The sequence below is a fragment of the Sturnira hondurensis genome, unplaced genomic scaffold (assembly GCF_014824575.4).
Source record: "Sturnira hondurensis isolate 20B ecotype Veracruz unplaced genomic scaffold, ASM1482457v3 Scaffold0025370, whole genome shotgun sequence".
Lineage (NCBI taxonomy): Eukaryota > Metazoa > Chordata > Mammalia > Chiroptera > Phyllostomidae > Sturnira > Sturnira hondurensis.
In genome coordinates this window covers 13,674,498-13,696,777 of record NW_028098001.1, presented here as the reverse complement: position 1 = coordinate 13,696,777, position 22,280 = coordinate 13,674,498, and the positions used below count along the sequence as shown (strand labels likewise).

Here is a 22,280-nt window from a genome sequence, read left to right as displayed (position 1 = left end):
AATCTGACATGCCAAATGTTGTTTTAAAAAACTTCACAAAAAATGAAAACAGAGAAATAATTCATTGTATTATTTTTAAAAATAAAAATTGAACTAGGGATCTTGCCAAACAACTTTGTAATTCCTTCTCCACAACTTATTTGCTCTTTTCTCAACTCATCCATTTTAACCATCTTTCAGGCTATTATTGAAATTCATCATTTATCCCAAAGCCTGATGTGTTGACTCGAGCACCAAATCTTCTCTTCCATTTAAATTATAACTGTACTTATCTTCTATAGATAACTATGGACAAAGAAGGCATTCAATAAACATATGCTGACTGATCAGTGGGCATATTATTCACCTATAGATTATCTTATACTATAAGGCTTTTTTCCTTGACTGTGACTGCCATCTATAAGCACTAAATGGATAGTACACACTATAGTTTCTCACTTGAATTTAGTCCCAAAGATTAAATATTTAATTAAATATGTATACAAAATACTATTTAACTGAGATTTAGCACCTAGCAATTACGAAAATTGATGAAATACAAATATCTCAGCTACATTGTACAAATTATCAGCATTTATTGTTTTAGCCATATATGATGTTTGTATATTTGAAAGCAAAAAAAAAGTAAAATCTTGGGGAATGGTGAGGAGATATGTAGAAGAATGGTTTGCAAGTTCTAAAGCAATAATAATTCAAGAAATAATTACATTATGCTTACATGTTCCTTTACTACATCCATCATTTTATATTCTACTAGAGGATATCACCTGCTGTTAGTATAAAAATTCTATGCAACAATCTATTTCAACTTCTAAAAATATCCAAAAGATAAGCTTTAACAATTGTGAATTAGTATTATTTAAGCTTAAACTGGTTATACAGTAACTTAACAGAAGTTAACAAAAGTGAATAAGTTTCTAATAAGCCCAGATACATTTTTCCTTATACACAGAAATAGCTGGTGAAAGACATCCTCCAGTGCTTTGACTCCAAGCTGATTTAGAGAAGGAATCACACAAAACCAGACATCAACTGTTCTGCCAAACAAGAAAGCAGGTAATCGTATACAAACACTAAGAATGAATGACACTTCAGGCTTACCTGTCTGTTCTGTAAGAATTTAAGTAATAAGATATAATACAAATGTTGACAGTGTTACCAAGATGTAGTTCAATTCCCTCCATGCAAAATTTAACAAAATTCATGAAATGTCAGATTTTACTAAGATATTTAACATTGCCAGAATTATTTAAAATGAATTTATTTATAAAAACTATTCGGAAAATCAAGGTGATGATGTACTTTTCTAAGCAAAAAATACATCTGTTAAGATAAAAAATGTTACTGCTCTCTCAAACACAGTTTTTACTAAATCTATATTTAAACTGGGATTCAATCTTGACTTTCATTTCGGTAGTCAACTGGAAAAAATAAGAAAATCCTTTCACAAAGTTACCCGACAGTCAACTTTTCAAGTAAAACTTTCCAGAAACATAACACTAAATGCAATGTATTTACAGTTAAAACTATATTCCATACTACCCTTTGTTATGCTTCACTACCACTTAACTACTGAGTGTCTATAGTATGACCGTATTGTAAGGGAGAATGTATTTAGCAAAGACCACGCTCTCAAATCACAAACTTGTGTTAACTGTGCTAAAAGATATGACCTGCAGAAAGAGTAGTATGCAGAGTTCCCAGGTAATAAGTTTGTAATTCAAACTTGATACTGGGAGTTAGAAAAGAAAATACAAGTATGTTGTTCAATAGTTATAGTTCAACTTGAAGAAGCTGAATAATATTACATTCAAACAGTTACAGTTCAACTTGAAGAAAGCCTGACCAGATCAAAAGGTAGAGAATTTATATAGAAGTAGAGAGGGGGACATTCTAGAATTCCCACTTAGTAAATTCACATTTTATTTTACTATACCATTTGCATAATGTCTATTTCCCTTATGGGACATTAAGTACCTTAAAAACAGAAATTGTTAAATATTTCCCACAACTGAGTATAGAGTCTTTTAAATAAAACATATATAAATGAATCTTGGTTAATAGTAAAATATACAAGATGGTTCAATTTAATTTATAGTTTTATGGCAGAAAGGTAAATGGCAATTATTCACTTTCTTAAGAAGTTGTTAGACTAACTGGATTTGAATAAAAAGGAAATGTTTCTTGGATTATGGGAACTTCTTAAATTTTATTCAACTAAAACATCAATTTTCTAAACGAGTATAGTTAAACAGATATAAGAGCTCACAAAGGAGTATGTTCTTTACATGACATTAGAATAGTTTAACCTTAAATTAAGTAGTATATATATGTGGCTTTGGATTAAAGGTACATTTATTTTGATAAGTATAGTGATGGGAAATATTCTTAAATTAAGCCTGCCAAAGAAAATCTCTATCATCTTTACTTGGTATAAATCTTTTCTCACCCTCCAGAGCCAGTTAAAATGAACCACCTCAACTTCCGACCAAGATATAGGTAAATACATGGTGCCTCCTTGCACAACCAAAAGGACAAAAACAAATTTAAAAACAAGAAACATCTGGAACTGCCAGAAAAATTGAACCATATGAAAGTCCAACAACCTAAGAGTTAAAGAAACATTCATCCAGACTGGTAGGAGGGGTGGAGATGGGCAGCAGGGGTAAAAATGACTCCCAGCAAGGTGGCAAGGCATCAGCTACAGGACCAGGGTGGGCGATGCAGCAGGCAGTGGAGTGGGCAGACCCACATTTGTGTGTGGATTATAAGGAGGAACAACTAGGGAGCGAGACAGACCACAAAACCCAGGGTTCCAGTGCAGGGAAATAAAGCCTCAAAACCTCTGGCTGTAAAAACCTGTGGCGTTAGAGTGGTGGGAGAAATGCCCAGCCTCACAGGAGAGTTCGCTGGAGAGACCCACAGGGTCCTAGAACATTTACAAAACCAACCACCTGGGAATCAGCACCAGAAGGGCCAAATTTGCTTGTGGATAGTGGAAGAAGTGACTAAAAGTCGAGGGAAGGCTGAACAAGTGGCATTTTTCCCTCTCGGAACCCTCCCCCACATATAGCATCACAATGCAGCAATGTGGGTTGCCCTGCCCTGGTGAATACCTAAGGCTCCACCCCTCACTACATAACAAAAAATATGGCTCAAGTGAAAGAACAGATCAAAACTCCAGAAAAAACACAACTAAGCGATGAAGAAACAGCCAACTTATCAGATGCACAGTTCAAAACACTGGTAATCAGGATGCTCACAGAAATGGTTGAATATGGTTGCAAAATAGAGGAAGAAGTGAAGGCTACGAAAAGTGAAATAAAGGAATATGTACAGGGAACCAACAGTGAAGGCAAGGAAACTGGGATTCAAATCAATGGTTTGGAGCAGAAGGAAGAAAGAAATATTCAACCGGAACAGAATGAAGAAATAAGAATTCAAAAAAAATGTGGAGAGGCTTAGGAACCTCTACAACAACTTTAAATGTTCCAACTCTGAATCAAAGAGGTGCCAGAAGGATAACAGGAAGAACAAGAAATCAAAAACTTATTTGAAAACACAATGAAGGAAAAATTCTCCAATCTGGGGAAGGGAACAGACTCCCAGAAAGTCCAAGAAGCTCAGAGAGTCCCAAAAAACTTGGACCCAAGGAAGCACACACCAAAGCATATCATAATTACATTACCCAAGATGAAAGATAAGGACAGAATCTTAAAAGTAGCAAGAGACAAGGAGACAGTTACCTACAAGGGAGTTCCCATCAAACTGTCAGCTGATTTCTCAAAAGAAACCTTTCTGGCAAGAAGAGGTTGGAAAGAAGTATTCCAAGTCATGAAAGGCAAGGGCCTACATCCAAGATTGCTCTATCCAGCAAAGCTATCATTTAGAATGGAAGGGCAGATCAAGTGCTTCCCAGATAAGGTCAAGTTCAAGGAGTTCATCATCACCAAGTCCTTATTATATGAAATGTTAAAGGGACTTATCTAAAAAAGAGAGAGAATCAAAGCTATAAAAAGTAAAATGATAACTCACAACTATCAACAACCAAACCTAAAACAAAAACAAAAACAAACTAAGCAAACAACTAGAATAAGAACAGATTCACAGAAATGGAGGGTTATCAGCAAGGACCGGGAGGGGGAGTGAATGACAGAAAATATACAGGGAATCAGAAGCATAAATGGTAGGTACAAAATAGGGGGAGGTTAAGAATAGTATGGGAAATGAAGAAGCAAAGAATTTATGTTTATGACCCATGGTCATGAACTAGAGTGGGGGAATGATAGTGGGAGGGGGTAAAGGGTTGAGTGGAATAAAGGGGAGAAAGAACAGGACAGCTCTAATAACATTATCAATAAAATATATTAAAATTTATTTTACAGTGCAACCTCCTCTAGCAAGACTGAAGTGAATTACCAAAGCAACCTAACTGGTTGCCTTGCAACATTACTACTCTGCTCTAAACTACAGTGGTCTTCACTGTATTCAGAATAACAACAAATTCTTTATACATCAGTCTACTAAGGCCCTAAAAAATTTTGTCTACTGTCACCTCTCCGACCCTACCCACTTCTTCCCCCATCCCTATTTAGTCTGCTCCAGCCATTCTAATCTGTCCTATTTTTCTATCATATTGGCTTGTTCCTAATTTAGAGCCTCTGCATTGGCTGTTCCCTCTGACTAAAATACTCCCCCCCCAACATATGGCCAATTCCTTGACCACTTTTAAGTCTATCAACAAGGCCTAACCTGATCAACTCACTGAAAACTGTAAACCATTCCCTATCACCACCACCTATATCTCCTAATCCACCTTTACGTAGCTCTATATTTGTTCTTTTTCTATTATTTATCACCTGATGCTATATACTTATTATGCTCACTACTTGTTTCCTGGCCCCTGCCACAACACAATGAGCTCCATATGGGCAGGATTTCTGTGTTTTGCTCTTTGATTATTAGCCTAAGAGCTGAGAGTGGTGGCTGGCACTTCGTAGATGATCAATATATATTTGGTGAATTTAATGAATAAGTTAAATGTTAATAAAACAACTGGATTTAGGAATAAAACAAAAATGAAGAGTTTCTTTATCAACAGGATCATAGATGTAAAATATCTCTAAATAGTTTTTCATTTCAAATGCCATGCTAAATGGCTTTAATCTGGACAGAAAGGAAGAAATAAACATATTTACTCAACTGTCTGAGTAAATAGACCAGTAAATGAAATAAATGTCCCAGAAATTGTTGCTATCCACTTGGAATATCAATCTATTTAAAGTCTGAAGAGAGAAAAGGAGCAAAATAGAGACATACCATTTGTAGCAAATCACTGAGAACAGTCATTGAAGCAAAGTCTATGTGTACAAGCACACAGAACTAATTACTAGCAAGAAACAAAAGGCCCATTATTTCTTTTTTTTAAGATTTTATTTATTTATCCTTAGAGGGGGAGGGAAGGAGAGAGGGAGGAAATATCAACGTATGGTGGTTGCCTCTCATGAGTCCCCCACAGGGAACTGGCCTACAACCCAGGTATATGCCCTGACTGGGAATCAAACTGCAATCGTGTGGTTTGTAGGCCACACTCGATCCACTGAGCTACACCAGCCAGGGCCCATTATTTCTTCATGTTAGATATAACTGAGCATACATCTAACCAGTACATTCTTATCTAGTACTTCTCAACATACAAGAATCAAATCTTATCAAATCAAATTTTATCACAAGTCAATTTTTTCCTAGCTCACACCTAATTATTTTGTATTGCAGGTTTGGAAAATAATGCCTAATATATAGTGAGTGCTTTACCACATACCAAACACTGTTCAAGGTGCTTTATATATATTCTCATATAATCTTTGCCCCTCTTTTAAGGCAGGCACTACTATTACCTCTAATAAGGTAATATTCCTTACCAACAAGAAAACTGAATGACAAAATATAACTTTCCCAGAAATGAAGCTCAGGAGTACACACACTCCATGCTGGCTAGGTAGACAAATATTTTTTTTAAAGACTAAAAGGAAACATACCAATGTATTAAAAGCAGATAACCAGTGAGACTGATACTTGAGCTGTTCTGTTTTCCAAGTCTTCTCCACTGAGCATATATTCATTATGATTAAATTTTTAATTATATAATGTATAGCTCAATCTACCTCAAGGAACACAAAATACCAATATGAAAAACCTAATTTGCCTAAAGAGATTAACTTATATTCAAGATGGAGAAAAATGGGCCCACAGATAAAGATGCAATGAATTTAACTTTATTTAATCATAAAAAGGAAACCATAAAGACAAAGGTGTATTAAAGTAGCTGAATGTATATAGACGGCAGAGAATAACCAATGCCTATTTGACAGTGGATTGGATGATATGCTACAAAGAAATCACATCTAGTTTGATCCAAAAGCCATAATACAAAGGGACATCAATTTGATGTATAACTTTTGTTTCTAATACATCAAAAGAGAGTTTAAATTCAGTATTATTTGGGAAGATATTGTTTAAGAAGTAATTTTTAACATTTAATTCATTATAGAGACACAACTGAAAAGCTTACCACAATAATCTCTTTGAAGTTACTAGCCAGAGATAATCTGAGAAATAATTCAATACAGGTTGGTTTATTTCCACAGCACCATCTGGTCTCTATATCATCCTATACCAATAACTAACAACTGACCAACACAGGAACAAGACAAATAAAATAACAAGTATAATAAAAGTCCCAACTTTAGTTAAAGTAGAAAGGGCTGCAACATCAAAAGGATAATTCTGTAATCAGCTGTTTGTCTACACAAAAAAAAAAAAGAAGAAGAAGAAGGAAGGCAAATGAGAATGAAGGGTAAAAGGAAATAACAACCTGGGCAACACAATGCCCATGAGACCTTCTCTCATTTTCCTACTGTAACTAACATAATTACCATGCACAGTAGTTATCCTCCAAATCTTTACATAGTCAATTTTGATGTTTAGTTGTATCTCCTATTTGAAAGACACCATATTTTTAAGATTTAGCATATACCACAAAGATGAATGTCTGAAAACACAAATACTAACTGAAATAAAATGCAAAAAGCAATGATGACTGCAAGAGTTAAGCCAAACATCACAAACCAAATATGTAACAAGCACCAAAACAAAACAGATGTTACAATACTAAAATTGTACTTTACTAGAATTGTATAATTACTTGTTTGATTTGTATTATTCTGCCTCCTCTTCTCTGGAAACTAATCTGATGCTACTTCAAAAAACATACTATATAATATTTTCAGTTTTAAATATCTTGTAGTTCTTTTAATAAAAATTTATTTTAAAAAACTATACAGTTCTGCTTTATGTCAAATATTTTAATCACTCAATTTTGTGTCAACAAACATTCATAGAGTACCTATTTGGGCCAAATATGGTCTAAGAGATATAACAGAAAAAAACAAAGACAAAGCACATACTCTCTTAGAGAATGTAGTCTAGCAGGGAAGACAGACATGAAACAATGACTTACAACAAAAGGTGTCATCAAATAAAAGGCATAAGGAAATTTAAAAACACAGGGTCCTAAACATTAGTGGGGAGGTAGACTTCTCTGAAAAACTGGTATTTAAACTAAAAAAGTTCAGCCTTTTAAAAAAATATTTTATGTATTTATTTTTAGAGAAAAGGAAAGGGAGGGAGTAAAACATCAATCAGATGTTCCTTGTACGTGCCCTCACTGGGGACCAAACCTGAATCTTAGGCATGTGCCCTGACTGGGAATAGAAGCAGTGACCTTTCACACTTTGAGGGACAATGTCTAATCAACTGAACGACACCAGCCAGGGCAAAAGTTCAGCCATTTTTACTGAAAAATGAACAGCAAAAGAATGTTGGTAGGAAGGAAGCATACTCTAGGTCAAGGAAAAAATGTGCAATGGTCTGAGACTGTAAAGAGAGCACAGTATTCAAGCAATCTAAGAAAGCTGGGTATGGTTAGCATACAGAGTCCAGAGGGATAAATGTCAGAAAAAAAAAAAAAAGACTGAGAAGGTAGAGGGCACACTACCAAATACTTTGTAAGGTATGGTCAAGAATTTTGGACTATTTCCCAAGAACAGTATATTGAAGACTTATAGGAAGAAAGTGAGAGTAATATAATACGACAGCTTTGAGGTAATTGCAGTTTTATCTTGACTTCCATGAGAACAGATCAGAAGAAATATAACTAAAAGCAAAAGCTGATTTTGCAAAAGAAATTGGAGGTTTCCAAAAAATAAAATTTTATTTTAAAAGAAATTCATCACTTTGCAAACAAGATTCTTAAAGCTAGATCAAGAAACTGAAGATATAAATTTGAAAGAAAGAATGTATCATGTGTTACTATTCCTAGAGTTCAGATTCTGAGACAAAAGGCTCCTATACCAAAATCAATACAGGCATACCACATTTTATTGTGCTTTGCTTTACTGTGTTTTAGGTGTCATGATTTTCACAAATTAATGGAGAAACCTTCTACCAGCAAAAAGATTATGACTCACTTTACTGCAACAGCCACTTTACTGCAGTGGTCTGAAATTGAACTTGTAATATCTCCAAGGTATTCCTACCAATGGACACTGATGGTGTAAGACTAAAGCACAAACAATTTCAGAAGGCAAAAAGATGCTATATAAATGCATAAGATCAGAGCTGAAATAACCAGGGATATAAATGAGTTTTAGTTACCTCCATTAAGTTTGTTTACTCATTAATGAAAGTGGGAGTATTTTCCAGAATTGTTAGGAAAAGCAAATGAAACAAATGTTTGTAAACTCAAAGATATTTTATACTAATTTCCACATTGACTGTCCTTAAACAATCAAATCCTTTTTTTTTTAACCACAGTGTTCATAGCAGCGTGATTTACAACAGCCAAGTGTTGGAAACACCCTAAGTGCCTACCAGTAAATGAGTGCATCAAAAAACTGTGGTACATTTACAGAATGGAAAACCACACAGCAGAAAGAAAGGAGCTCCTACCCTTTGAGAAGGCATGGATGGAACTGGAGAATATCATGCTAAGTTAAATAAGCCAAGAGGTGAAAGACAAATACCTTCACCTGTCAGGGGAACCTAATCAAATAAACAAGCAATATAGAACCAGAGACTTGGAAATGAAGAACAAACGAACAGTGACCAGAGGAGGGGGGAGGGAGATAACAGGGGAAAGAAGAAAAAGGGTCAAGTCAAAGAATATGTATAAAGGACCCATGGACAAAGACAACTGGGTGGAGGTAGGACTGAATGTGGGAGGTGCGGGGGTGGGTAGGCAGAAGAGACTAATTGGAGAAAAATAGGAACAACTGTAATCGAACAATTAAAAAAAGAAAAAATTAAGAAAATCTCTGTCCAATGAGATTTACTTTTGTAAGATGTAAGGATTTAAGGAAATACCACTGAACAGAGTTGTTTTACTATTACAAAAGATTTTTGAGTGAAATCATTTTCCCCCTGCATCTTCATTAAGGAGCTTAACAAATTACTTATCTGTTTATATACCAGTAAGTATCTACTCAGCCTGATCACAAACTTCTCAATTTCAGTATGTCTAGGAATATGTCCTTAACTTCAAAGGTTCCCTGAAGAAATTCAAATTAAAAAGTTAAAAACTGTAGGAGGAAAATATGTTAACTTGGTTTACTTTTAGAGATATGAAACTCAACATCAAACCTAATAATTAGTACAGAAAAACATGTGACACAAACTAAGAGGGGAAATGGCTGATGTGTCCTAATTTCTACTGGAATTGCTTGTAAAACACATCACATGGTATGTGTGTGTGTGGGGGGGGGAGTGCCTCAACATAAATGTCATCTTACTATTTAAAAAAGAAAACAGAACTCAGCAATAGAAGCAACAATGTCAACTCACGTAAAACTGTCAATCTTTAAGTGTCCCCCTTTTTAAAAGATTTTATTTATTTATCTTTTAGAGGGGAAAGGAAGGAGAGAGGGAGAGAACTATCAATGTAAGGTTGCCTCTCATGTGCTCTCTGCTAGGAACTGGCCTGCAACACAGGCGTGTGCCCTGAATGGGATTCGAACCACAATCATCTGGTTCGCAGGCCCACGCTCAATCCACTGAGCTACACCAGCCAGAGCCAAGTGTCCCCTTTTTATAATCAATCATAATACAAAAAGAAATCCAAGCAAAAGAAAAATATAAATAATGTCTTTTATATGTTTGGTACTTCGGTATAATGAAAATTAGCTTTATTTTCCTTCAGAATCAAAAGCTTGCCCTGGCCAAGTGGTTCGGTTGCCTAGATCATCAGCCCATGCACCAAAAAGTTGCAGGTTCAATCCTGGCTGGGTCAGGGAGCATACCTAGGTTGTGGGATCAATCCCCAGCTGGGGTGCATGCAGAGGTAACCCATCAATGTCTCTGTCTCTGTCTCTGTCTCTGTCTCTCTCCTCCCTGGCTCCCTGGCTCCCTGGCTCCCTCCCTCTCTAAAATCAATAAAAATATACCCTCTAGTGAGGATTTTTTTTTAACAATCAAAAACACATCTTAGAAGTCTCTCACAGCTACTGTTGTTAGGGGGCAGGGGAAAAAAAGCAGCAGGACCAGCATGGCAAAAACAGAGTTAAAAAAGACAATCTGTGTCAAATGGATATATGAATATCATTATAAACTTTTCTTATCCCACCTATTTCATCAATCACCTACTGCCTCTTCATTTAATATTTACTAATGCTGAGGAGTTGAGTCTATAAAGAGAAATAAAATAATCTCTTCCCTCCAGGCCCTAGTAGCACAGAACAAAAAATAAAGGTAAGTATCATTCATAGGAAAGATTAAAAAACATAGCTAAATCAGAAATAATTGTACAACAATACAAATCATAAAACTGTAAGACTAGAAAAGCAGAGAATAAAAGGTTAAAAGAAAAATAAATTTTGAAACAAAAAAATGGTTACTGAGAAAATAACAGATTACGATAAATACATTTAAATAACTGATAAGAAGACATCTAAAGATGTCTAGTATATATATACTAAGGCAGAAAAGCTTAAGACTAATTGAGAATATTAAGGGGAAATATAAATAAATAAGAAAGAAATCACAGATTATTATAATCTTATAATTTACTGAATAATGTCAAATGTTAGCTTACAACCCTGGCTGGTATGGTTCAGTAGACTGAGTGCTCGCCTGTGAACCAAAGGATTGGCTGCTGAATTTCCAGTCAGGGCCTATGACTGGGGTGCAGGCCAGATCCCCAGTAAGGGGCACACACACAAGAGGAATCCATAAGCTCATGTTTCTCTCCCTCTCTCTCTTCCTTCCCCTCTCTCTTAAAGTAAATAAATAAAATCTTCAAAAAATAAATACAAAAATAAATTACATATTTATTATACATTGCAGATTTATAACGATATACAACAATCTTTCTAATTATTTAGAAATACAATCACATGAGGCAAAATTAATCTTGTCACTCCAGATACCAGCACAGTGCCAGATATATTAGCAATTGCAGAGTAAGTCAAATACAACACTGGAAATATGGCAAAATATAATATAAAAATGAGAAAACAACATTCTCTTCAAAAGAGTACTCTTCAAAAAATTATTAGCAAAATAATTCATTAAATGATAATTACAGAAAAAACAGGCAGAAGTAACATTTCTTGTCATATACTTTGTGCCTTACTTTTCTACCTCATTTAGGCCTCCAAATAACCAAATTTGATAGCTATTTTTCCCATTCCAGGGATGAAGAAGTTAAGGACCTGAAAAATAATTTGCCTAAGGCACACACATCTCCACTAAAAAAACAGAGTCAAGATTTATTACCTAATTTTTACTGAATCCTTGCTGCCCTTTATTCAAATCAGTTTTCTTGGAGAAAATTATGAAGGTAAATTTGCTTAGTCAATTACAGGCTTGATAGCATCCAACTGGATATTTGTGTAGTAAAGCTATATTTCAAGGCAAAGTAGTTTATTAACACTCACATATTACTCCTTTTTATCCCCACCAACCTAGACTGAAACCTTGCTGCAGCAGTAAGTAAAACAACAAAGATATGGAAGTAGGCAGGCAAAACAACAACAAAAAACATCAGATATGGATAACCTAGAAATAAAAAGTTTACTTTGATAACACAGTAAACATAATTAAAAAATATAAACAAGGCAATTCACAAAAGATTGCTTTAATTCATTAAACTCTTTTTTAAATAAGATAAACATGCATTAAACAAATCTCCACATTTAACTTTAAAAACAACTTTAATGTATCTACGTGTCTTCTGTCCTGGTCTTCCCTAACCCATGCCACTTATTACTGAAGTAGGGTTTATTATTGTGGGCAAATAAAAAGTAAATTATATCTGAAAACAGGCATAATATGGGTAAAGACTTGGAGAAAGGACAACACTAGAGAAATGTTAGTATCTTTGAAAGTAAACATTATTCTAAATTATTAAAGGAGGTTTTAGAGGACTGGAAAACAACTTACCACTTTCATTGTTGTCTAAAGAATAAATTCCAGTTCAATTTTCATAATTTATATCATGGACTAGGGGGTACAAAGTAGTCAGGATAGGATTTTTAAGCATACAATAAAGTAAAACAATATAAGAAAGCACAGAGATAACCTCAAGAGTTGCTTCTTAAATTTACAGGTATGGGTTCCAATAGTGTAAGTATAATGAACTGATTTTCACTAATAAAGCTTGATTTCCTAAAAATAAGCTTCTGGATTTTTTTCCTTACCTCAAAGCTATCCTTGGACCAAATCTCTCTTTTCTTCCAACCATGTTCTATTTTACCCACACTCACCTCTGAATTTTTCTCCTCTCACCCCAGTTCATCAATTATCTACTGCCTTTTCATGTAATACTTACTAATGCTGGGGAACTGGGTCTATAAAGAGCAATAAATGATCATCTCTAGTCTACAGGACCTAAAAGTATAGTACCAAAAAAAAGGTAAATAGCTACACATATGTGATAGAAGCCACAGAGATGATGATAAGGAGTTAATTCTATGCAGTGATATTTAAGTTTTAAAAGATGAACAGACCAAAAAAAAGAGAGGGAGAGAGAAAGACACTGAAGAAATACTGGACTGGCCAAATTTTGTTCAGTTTTTTCTGTACAATGGCTCTAGTGGTGCTTAGTTGTCTTGAACTTCATTCTGAACAATTTTGTTAGACTGTATTGTGACAGCTGTCATACCAGCATGCATTTAATAAAAACTTTCAAAATTGGTGAATTTTTGTGCAGTGATTGTAATATTGAGATGGGAAAAAATATACAACATTTTTGGTGTATTATGCTTTATTATTTCAAGATAGGTAAAAAATGCAACTGAAACACAAAAAAAGATTTCTGTAGTATACGGAGAAGGTGGTGTGACTGATCGAACACGTCAAAAGTGGTTTGTGACGTTTCTTGGTACCACTGACATTCTGGCCAAATGATTCGTTGCTGTGGGGCTGTCTTATGCATTGGAAAATTTTTAGCAGCACCTCTGGCCTCTACCCCCAAGCCTATAGTGGGAGACAGCCAACATACTCAAAAGGTCCAAATCAATAAAATTATTGATGTAAATAAAAAATGTACCTTTTACTTTACAGGAAAAACTAAACAGACTTTTTGGCTTACCCAAAAAATAAATCATGTTCAGAGAAAACAGGATGAAAGATGACTTGGATGATTCTAAGAACTGTCAAAGAGTTGTACAAAGCTAGAATACAAAGTACAGGTTAGGAAAAGTGGGGAAAAGTTTTGTGAGCCACATTATAAAGCTGAGACTATTCACACCTGCATTTTAAAATATTTAGAGCAGTAATTTCCAACTGAAAGTAATTTTACACCAGGAACATTTGGGAATGTCTGGAGACATTTTTGATTGTCACAATTGTCGGGGAGGTATAGGAGCAACTGGTTTACTAACATTTACTGGATATGAGGCTGATAAACACTCTTTAACTCACAGTACAAAGAATGTAAACAGTGTCAAGGTTTAAAAAACTCTTATAATTTAGAAATTCTCATGGAGAGCCCTGACAGGTGTGGCTCAGTGGCTTGAGCACTGGGCTATGAACCAAAGGGTCAATGGTTCTATGCCTAGTCGGGGCGTATGCCTAGGTTGCAGCCTGCCCCCAGTAGGGGCAGAGGAGAAGCAACCACACATTGATGTTTCTCTCCCTCTCTTCTTACTCCCTTCCTCTCTCTCTAAAAATAGATAAATAAAATCTTAAAAAAAAGAATGGAGCTACATCCTATGGTATAGGAATAAGACTGGGGACAGAGAGAGAATCAGGCAGCCTAGAAGTTTTAAGAGAATAGAGACATGATTTTGTTTATCCTGCAATTCCAAAAAAATACATGTATCATAGCCCACTGACAGATATAGGTTAGGACTCGATATTTAGTGGGTAAGTGAATAAATGAAGTAGAGTGCCAGGCATGAAGTATTAAGGCCTGAAATGTTGTTGTGGCAATGGTAAGGAAAAACAGATTCAAGAGACTAGAACGGAGTATACTGATTTTATTTACTAAAGACTCACAAAAAATGAATGAGAAGTCTAAAATAAAATAACTCCTGGGTTTAGAGTAGTAAGTTGCAGAGGATTAAAATCTCTACTTTAGACATTTCAAAGTTTGAGACAATTGTGAGATATTCAAATAGAGAGGTCCAATAGTTTGCATATAGTTTGAAAAAAGCTAAGAAAGTAATACCCAATTTACCACCACGGATCTTAAATGATCATCTGAGTTATAGCAAGAAGTTCAGTGAAAATGAATAAACACTAAGTGTAGTATGGTATACTGGATTGAAAATCCTGGAACAAGAAAATATAAGTAGTGGGAAAATTTGCTGAGATATGAATAAGGTCTGCTGCTTAGTTAATAATAATGTACTGATATTGGTTAAGTAGTTTTGAGAAATGTACCAGACTACAACCTTAAGGAAAAATGAGTAAGGGTAAGCAGGAGCTCTTTGAATTCTCTGTGCAGCTTTTTGGTAAAATGATTTCCTATTCCAAAATTAAAAATTTATTTTAAAAAAACCCTATATCCCAAATGTGTCAAAATTTAAATATTTGGATCTATAGTAAATATTTAAATCTATGTTAGGAAAAGCTAAAATGTTAAGATTTTTCTTTTCCTTACTTCCACTGACACTTGGTAATACCACATTTACCAAGGAAAAAGCAAAGAAACTCTTTAAAGGTAGCCAGAAAGAAAATAGGAAGAAGTAATCAACAAAGTAAGTCAACACTACAAAAAGTTCATATTTTAAAAAAATGTCTTCTGACTCACCCACTGTGGTAACTTGAAATGATACACAGAATCACTATGCAGACAAACTAATGTCAAAAAATTTCATGAATTTTTCCTTCCATTGTCATCCTATTCATAATTTTCTAGCAAAGACATTCAAATCAACAATTTGGAGAAGGATGAAAGATACATTCAATCAGAACAGAATGGAGAAACAAGAATTCAAAACAGTGAGGAGAGGCTTAGAAACCTCCAGGACATCTTTAAACATTCCAACATCCAAATCACAGGGGTTCCAGAAGGAGAAGAGAAAGAGCAACAAGTGAAAAAGTTATTTGAGCAAATAATGAAGGAGAACTTCCCCAACCTGGCAAAGAAAGTAAGACTTTCAGGAAGTCCAGGAACCTCAGAGAGTCCCAAAGAAGTTGAACCCAAGGAGGAACACACCAAGGCACATCATAATTATATTACCCAAGATTAAAATTAAGGAAAGAATCCTAGAAGCAGCAAGAGAAAAGGAGAGAGTTACCTACAAAGGAGTTCCCATAAGACTGTCAGTTGATTTGTCAAAAGAGACCTTACAGGCAAGAAGAGGCTGGAAAGAAGTATTCCAAGTCAGGAAAGGCAAGGACCTACATCTAAGATTACTCCATCCAACAAAGCTATTATTTAGAATGGGAGGGCAGATAGAGTGCTTCCCAGATAAGGTCAAGTTAAAGGAGTTCATCATCACCCAGCCCTTACTACATGAAATGTTAAAGGGATTTATCTAAGAAAAAGATTTAAAAAACATGTACAGTAAAATGACAGCAAACTCACAACTATTAACAACCAAACCTACAAAAACAAAAATAAATTGAGCAAACAACTAGAACAAGAACACAATCATAGAAACAAAGATCGTATGGAGGGTTATCAGTGGGGGAGTGGGACAGGGAGAGAGGGGGGACAGGGAGAGAGGGATAAATGGAACAGAGAATAAGTAGCACAGATGGTAGGTAGAAAATAGACAGGAGGAAGTTAAGAATAGTACAGGAAATGTAGAAACCAATGAACTTATATGTATGACCCATGGACGCGAAGTAAAGGAGGGGAATGCAGGTGGGAGAGGGTGTACAGGACAAAGGGGAATAAAGAGGGGAAAATGGAATAACTGTAATAGCATAATCAATAAAATATATTTAAAAAAAAGAAAAAGTCTTTCAGAAAGATACAATTATCTCCTCAGTAATTAATTTTGTTACATGAATATACCAGTAGCATTTTTCTGTGTAACACAAAACTCAAGACATTTTTGTCATATTTATATTCCCTATATCCATGTAAGCAATATTTGCTGATCTGACAAAAAGTCTAACATCTGTTCAACCAGAGTCCCATAGGACAGAGAATGAGGTAGAGACAATACAGTAAAAGATAATGACTGAAAATTTTCCAATGCAATAAAAGACATTATAGATTTAAGAAGCCAATAAATCTGACACAAGATTAATTTAAAAAACTGAAACCAAGACAAACTGCAGAAAACCAAATAAAAAATCTTAAAAACAACCAGGGATAAAAGAGATCACTTTCTAGTAGCAATAGAGTAGTTTTAAACCAAAATTGCATGTCAGTAATTATATAAAGAACAAAATGCATATAAAACACACAAAGACTGTCATATTGTACTTTTCAAAAACCACTTCTATTTTTAACAGATATGGAAAATAAAAGAGTACAAAATGCTTGAAAGACAATGAAAAAAGATGTAGTACATAAACATAAAGCAAAAGTTATGCAAAGCTTGTAATACCGATGACTGATATAGTAAGTAAGCACAAAATGAAAAAAATAAGCAGGATTTGGATAGATGGAAGAGAAAGAATAACTCCTGGCTAGACAGAAGGATGGAAGGTGGAAAAAGAGGCTATGATTAAAACATCAAGGTCTCTAAAACTTACAAGTTCATACTTGGTGGTAGAGGAAGCATAAACACCATTAAAATATCTTAACCTCTTCACACTACCATGATCACAAGAGCAACATAGCTAAAGTAGAATAAAATAAGATGAATATTACAGTGTTATACCTTATGACCTGGAAGAAGGGAAGGAGATGATATCAGAAGCAATGAGACTAGTTCGGAGGATATGCAGGAATACAGGTAAGACAAGGACCTGATAAGGTAAAAGAGATGAATCTAGGAGGCACTTCAAGAGGAAGACCTACCTGCATCAGTTTTCCTTCTTTGAAATTTTGAAAGCAAAAAACCCCCTGTGCTATGCACTTTTTAAAAAATAAAACTATTTTTGTTTTCCAGCCTTATCACTATTCAGTATTATGATACAGCCACCCATGAAATCAACCTAATAATACACATGTTAGGAAACCAGCAATTTTCAACCTTTTTCATTTCATGGTAGACATAAAGTAATTACTAAAATTCTGTGGCACACCAAAAAATAAATTGTATTTTTTTGCCAATCTGACAAAAAACAGGTATAATTTTGATTGATTTACAGTAGTAGTAGTAGTAGTAATTACCTACCCTTTCTGCTCCACGTAGACTTTAAAATTTCAGGTGACTATACTTGTATATAAGGATTTCTAGTAGCAAGAATTAACTAATCAGATGCAACCTTATACAATATGACCAATAAGATGTAACTCTATTATATGACCTATACATTATGGTTCAATACAGGGCATTCACACTGGACAATTACTGTTTTGCTAACTGTTGTCTTTTGTTTTTCATTTGACAATCTAAGGGAAAAGAGGTCAGTGCCCCTGACTAAATAGGCATTGTATGTTTTAAAATGTTTTGAGGCACACACAGTGTCCTATACAGCTGAAAAACCACTGTCATGAAGTCTTTTGTAAAAAATAAAATACCAGTGAACTAGTTAGCCTATATTAGGTATGATATACATAATCCATAATTACACATTATTATGATATCTTCACTATTAAGATCACTTATACAGGGTTGGGCAGAAGTAGGGCCTGCTTGAAAGTGGTTGGTAGGGTAATAATATGGGTGTAATAATTTATAGTTTTAATTTGAGCATTTCACCTAAAATGTCTTATGGTATACTTGAGTGTGATGATATTGTTGTTACGGAATTACATGCTCATGATTTTGTAATAAAAAGGAGCATTATCTGTGCCAGACCCTGAGTAAGAAAAAAAACGTCCTTTTTTCTCTTTGAATGCTAATATACATAATATGAAATTCTCTTATTTCAATAAAAAACAATTTTATTTTGAAAAGCTCTTTACTCAAAGACCAAAAACTTGGTAATCAACTTAAACAACTCACCAATGCTGGGTGGGCTACCATAGTTAATTGGCGACTCAGGTGGTCTTCCACAATGTAAGGCAGCCAGAGCAGATCCTTTCCATACAACATGCTTGCAGCCTATTAAATACACATATTTTTATGGATATAAAGATAGGACACAAAGACAAAAAGGGAGAAAAAGAATGTATAAACACTATTAGAAAATTTCCATACTTTTGTTTGTGCGTAGCAAAGACTGTCTTCCAGCTCCTAATAATGTTTGTACTCCAGGGACACTTTGTGGAATTTCTTGTTCAAGAAGAGGTCCTAATCGATGACATATTTGCAGCAAGTGATCAGGTGCTAAATGTCTGTAATACTTCACCTATTATATGAAAGACATAAAATATTTGCTAAATAAAGTGATATAAGTCTTTACATGAATAAAATATACTTCAGAATATATAGTAATATGTTCTGGCTAGTCAATATTTTGTTTTACTTGGGAGCAAAGTTCATGTTTATTCTGTGAAATCACTTGACTCACAGAATACAACTGCTACCCAACCATTACTAAATACTAAAGAATTAATGTAATCTAAATACAGCAAGTTATAAATCAACAGATGCCAGTCAATGCAAATACTGAACAATGAAAAAATATACAGCATTATTCCTAAAATGATGTTTCAGTTTAACATTTTAACTTGCAAAAACTTCAAAAAGTCAAACTGTAAAATATAATAAATGTTTTATATCCTTGGTATTATTATAAAGACTAAAAAATTTGATTGTTCATGTTCTTATACTGAGTTTTATAATTTACCTAAAACCTAACAAAAAGGCCAAATTCCAAATATTAATTTAAATATATTTTGATGATCATTAAATAAATCTACCGTTAGAAAAAATTTGAGCATATCTAAATCAACTTTGAAGTACTGCTTAATTACTGAAAACACAGTATGAAACATTATTTTTATTACTTGTCCTAAAATCTTTTTAGTAAAAAGACAGTATGTGCATAATAATCTGAAGAGACTTACAGAAAATAAAATACACTATGCCATCATTTTATATTTATCAACTTCATATTTATTTAGTTATCAAGTTACTAAAAGTTTCTCGCTGTAGACCATGAATGGTATTTCTAAAAACTCTGTTTATATTCATCTTTCTAAGCTGAAGCTTATTAAGAGGAACTTATTTTACTTTTCCTCATAATACACTCCTGTTATGGAGACAACATTGAGCTATCCTGTCACACTTTGATAGGCTAATTGAAAACTGTATGGAGTCTGGAATACAGTAGATGGTTAATAAGTACTAAGAGAGCGAATAATTCTGGAAAAGAGGTTCTAATACAAATTGTACATACTATACATCTCTGCTTTGAGGATTCACAAAGTTCAATGACACTAAAGCCTCTTAAAAATCTTGAAACAAAACTAATTTTGTTTAATGCACAATTTCCAAAACTCAGATAGTAATAGGCTCCCTTTTTTCCTAGTATTATCATCTTGACTCAAAACATGTTTTAAATATCTGCTTCAGTATGATCAGCTAAGTAGAAAAAGCACTTGAAAGAAAATATGTAAAAATAAGAATTTTTACAACTGTATTTATACTTTTCTCTAATCTTCCCTAATTTGCTTAAAAAATAATATAAAAGAAAAATATCTAAAATATTTATAGCGTCCCTTCCAGTTCTAAACTGGTATATGATAATTATTTTAATGTAACTTCTTTAAATCATCAAAATTTCTTGTAAAAATTTTACTTTAATGAGAAAGTTCATTATTAATGTCAATTTTGTGATTTTGTTTGAGGGTCTTCTTGTAAAATACATTTTAGGTAATCAATCTGAGAATCCTTATTGCAGAATTTCATCTTTTAATAAAATATTATGAATACATTTTTCTAACTAAACCTTTCCTTGATGATTTAATGTCACAATTTTTAAAAATCAACATTCCTTTTAAAGTTAGAAGAGATACTTTCAGTTCTTCAGCTTCTCACGCTTTCTAATTTTTGAAGGTTTATACAAGTTGATCCCTCTTCTCAAAATCTATTCTTTACCCACCCACCTCCACATATCATTCCCTTTTATGTCTTAGACTATGCCTTACACGATCTGTTACACCACAGCTGCCTTTCTTTATGTTTCCATAGCACATTATACTACTTCCATAATGTTATTTTATGCTCCCCACCCCCAACTCTTTGTAGTACTTATCGTACCATATAAACTGTCCTTAATAAATTTTGATACTCAGACCTCAATGGAAATCTAGTAACCTTTCAAGAACCACACATACAGGCCTTACCACAATCTTGCCCTGTTTGTGGGTTTAATAAGACCCCTGCACTATACCAAAATTGCCAATTTATTGGTCCATATCCTGCATAAGACATGGAATCAGATCTTGTTTACCTATCAACCCAGTACCAAAATGCAGTATTTACAGTTGAGTGCTTAATAAGCTTAGTGAACACATGAAAATATGCAGAAACCACTGACTTCTAACTATTAAATGGTGACATTCCTTATGGTCTGAGATCTCAGAAACCAGTTCCAGTACCTCTTTTCTATACACTCCGTATTCTCTCATTGGACAATTCTTATACATATCAAACTTTCTTAAAAAACATCTCTCTTTGTAGTCCCCAAACCTCTTCAATTCAACATACATAAAAATGAAGTCACCATCTTCATGCCAAACACCCCCCCCAAATTTCCCCCATTTTAGTGAATAGAAACACCATATATCATGCCTCAAACCAAGAAGTCATTTTTTTTAACTTGCCCATTCCTCCCTCCCACCTCATTCCCAATACCCAAACTGATTTTCACCCAAATCCAGTTGATTTTTCCTTCCTAAAATTCATCTACCCCCCTCCTTCACCACAATAACAGCCCAACTTCAAATTATCTCTGCAGTAAACTCATCTTTGCCACATCCACTCATGTCCTCTACCTCATTAAAATGTATTTTCCATTGACCTTAGAATCTTCTTTCCAAAACATGTACCCCTACTTAAAACCACCAGGGGCTTTCCTTGTCCTTTGGAGATTCAAATCATTAACATGGTCTACAAACCCTGAAATGAATTTTCTGGTTCACTCATTCCTATTTCTCTCCTTTACCTGCATATTCCCAGCCTCACACCCTCCAGCCCAATTTCTACATTTAAACACAACAGCCTTCTTTCCTCTCTTCTGTCAGGCTTTTTCTATGTGATGCATTTAACATTCCCCCACATTCTCTTGCCCACACGACTTTTAGGTGTTTCAGATCTTCCCTCCAATGTAACTTCCTTTGTTTTCCTTTACCCTATTGAGTGTAAGTATATTATCTTGGATGTACACACTCATGACTTTTCTTTAACTCATACATCAGTTTATAATTATATATTTAAGAGTGTACTGATTTAATGTTTTTCTTCTCAAGTTCACCACAAGCTATAAGGGAACAGGGATCATATCTCCTTTTGGTCCCAACTGTGTCATATACACACAATACTTGTTTCAAAAAAAATAAAAATTATCTTTTGTGGCTGCCTTTCTCTAAACATTATTCTTCATAAATATGAATCCATGTCACTATGGTCAATATTTAAAACATAAAAACAAAAACAAATTTTTAAAAATTAAGATAGCTCATTTATGGGCATATATATCATTTTATGTCCATTTTATATGGATATATATAAAGAACTTTTATCTTTAATATTAAGCTTCTT

General features: G+C 34.1%; 1 protein-coding gene across 1 annotated transcript in view; it reads right to left on the bottom strand.

The window, feature by feature from the left end:
* PHIP (PHIP subunit of CUL4-Ring ligase complex) overlaps window positions 1-22,280 on the bottom strand; it is a 138,341-nt gene that overhangs the window by 105,207 nt on the left and 10,854 nt on the right. Inside the window, exons 5-6 of the mRNA XM_037039367.1 lie at window positions 18,771-18,921; window positions 18,576-18,674 (exon numbers count right to left, since the gene is read on the bottom strand). Of these exons, the coding sequence (XP_036895262.1) occupies window positions 18,576-18,674; window positions 18,771-18,921 (250 nt within the window). The remainder of the gene's footprint in view (window positions 1-18,575; window positions 18,675-18,770; window positions 18,922-22,280) is intronic.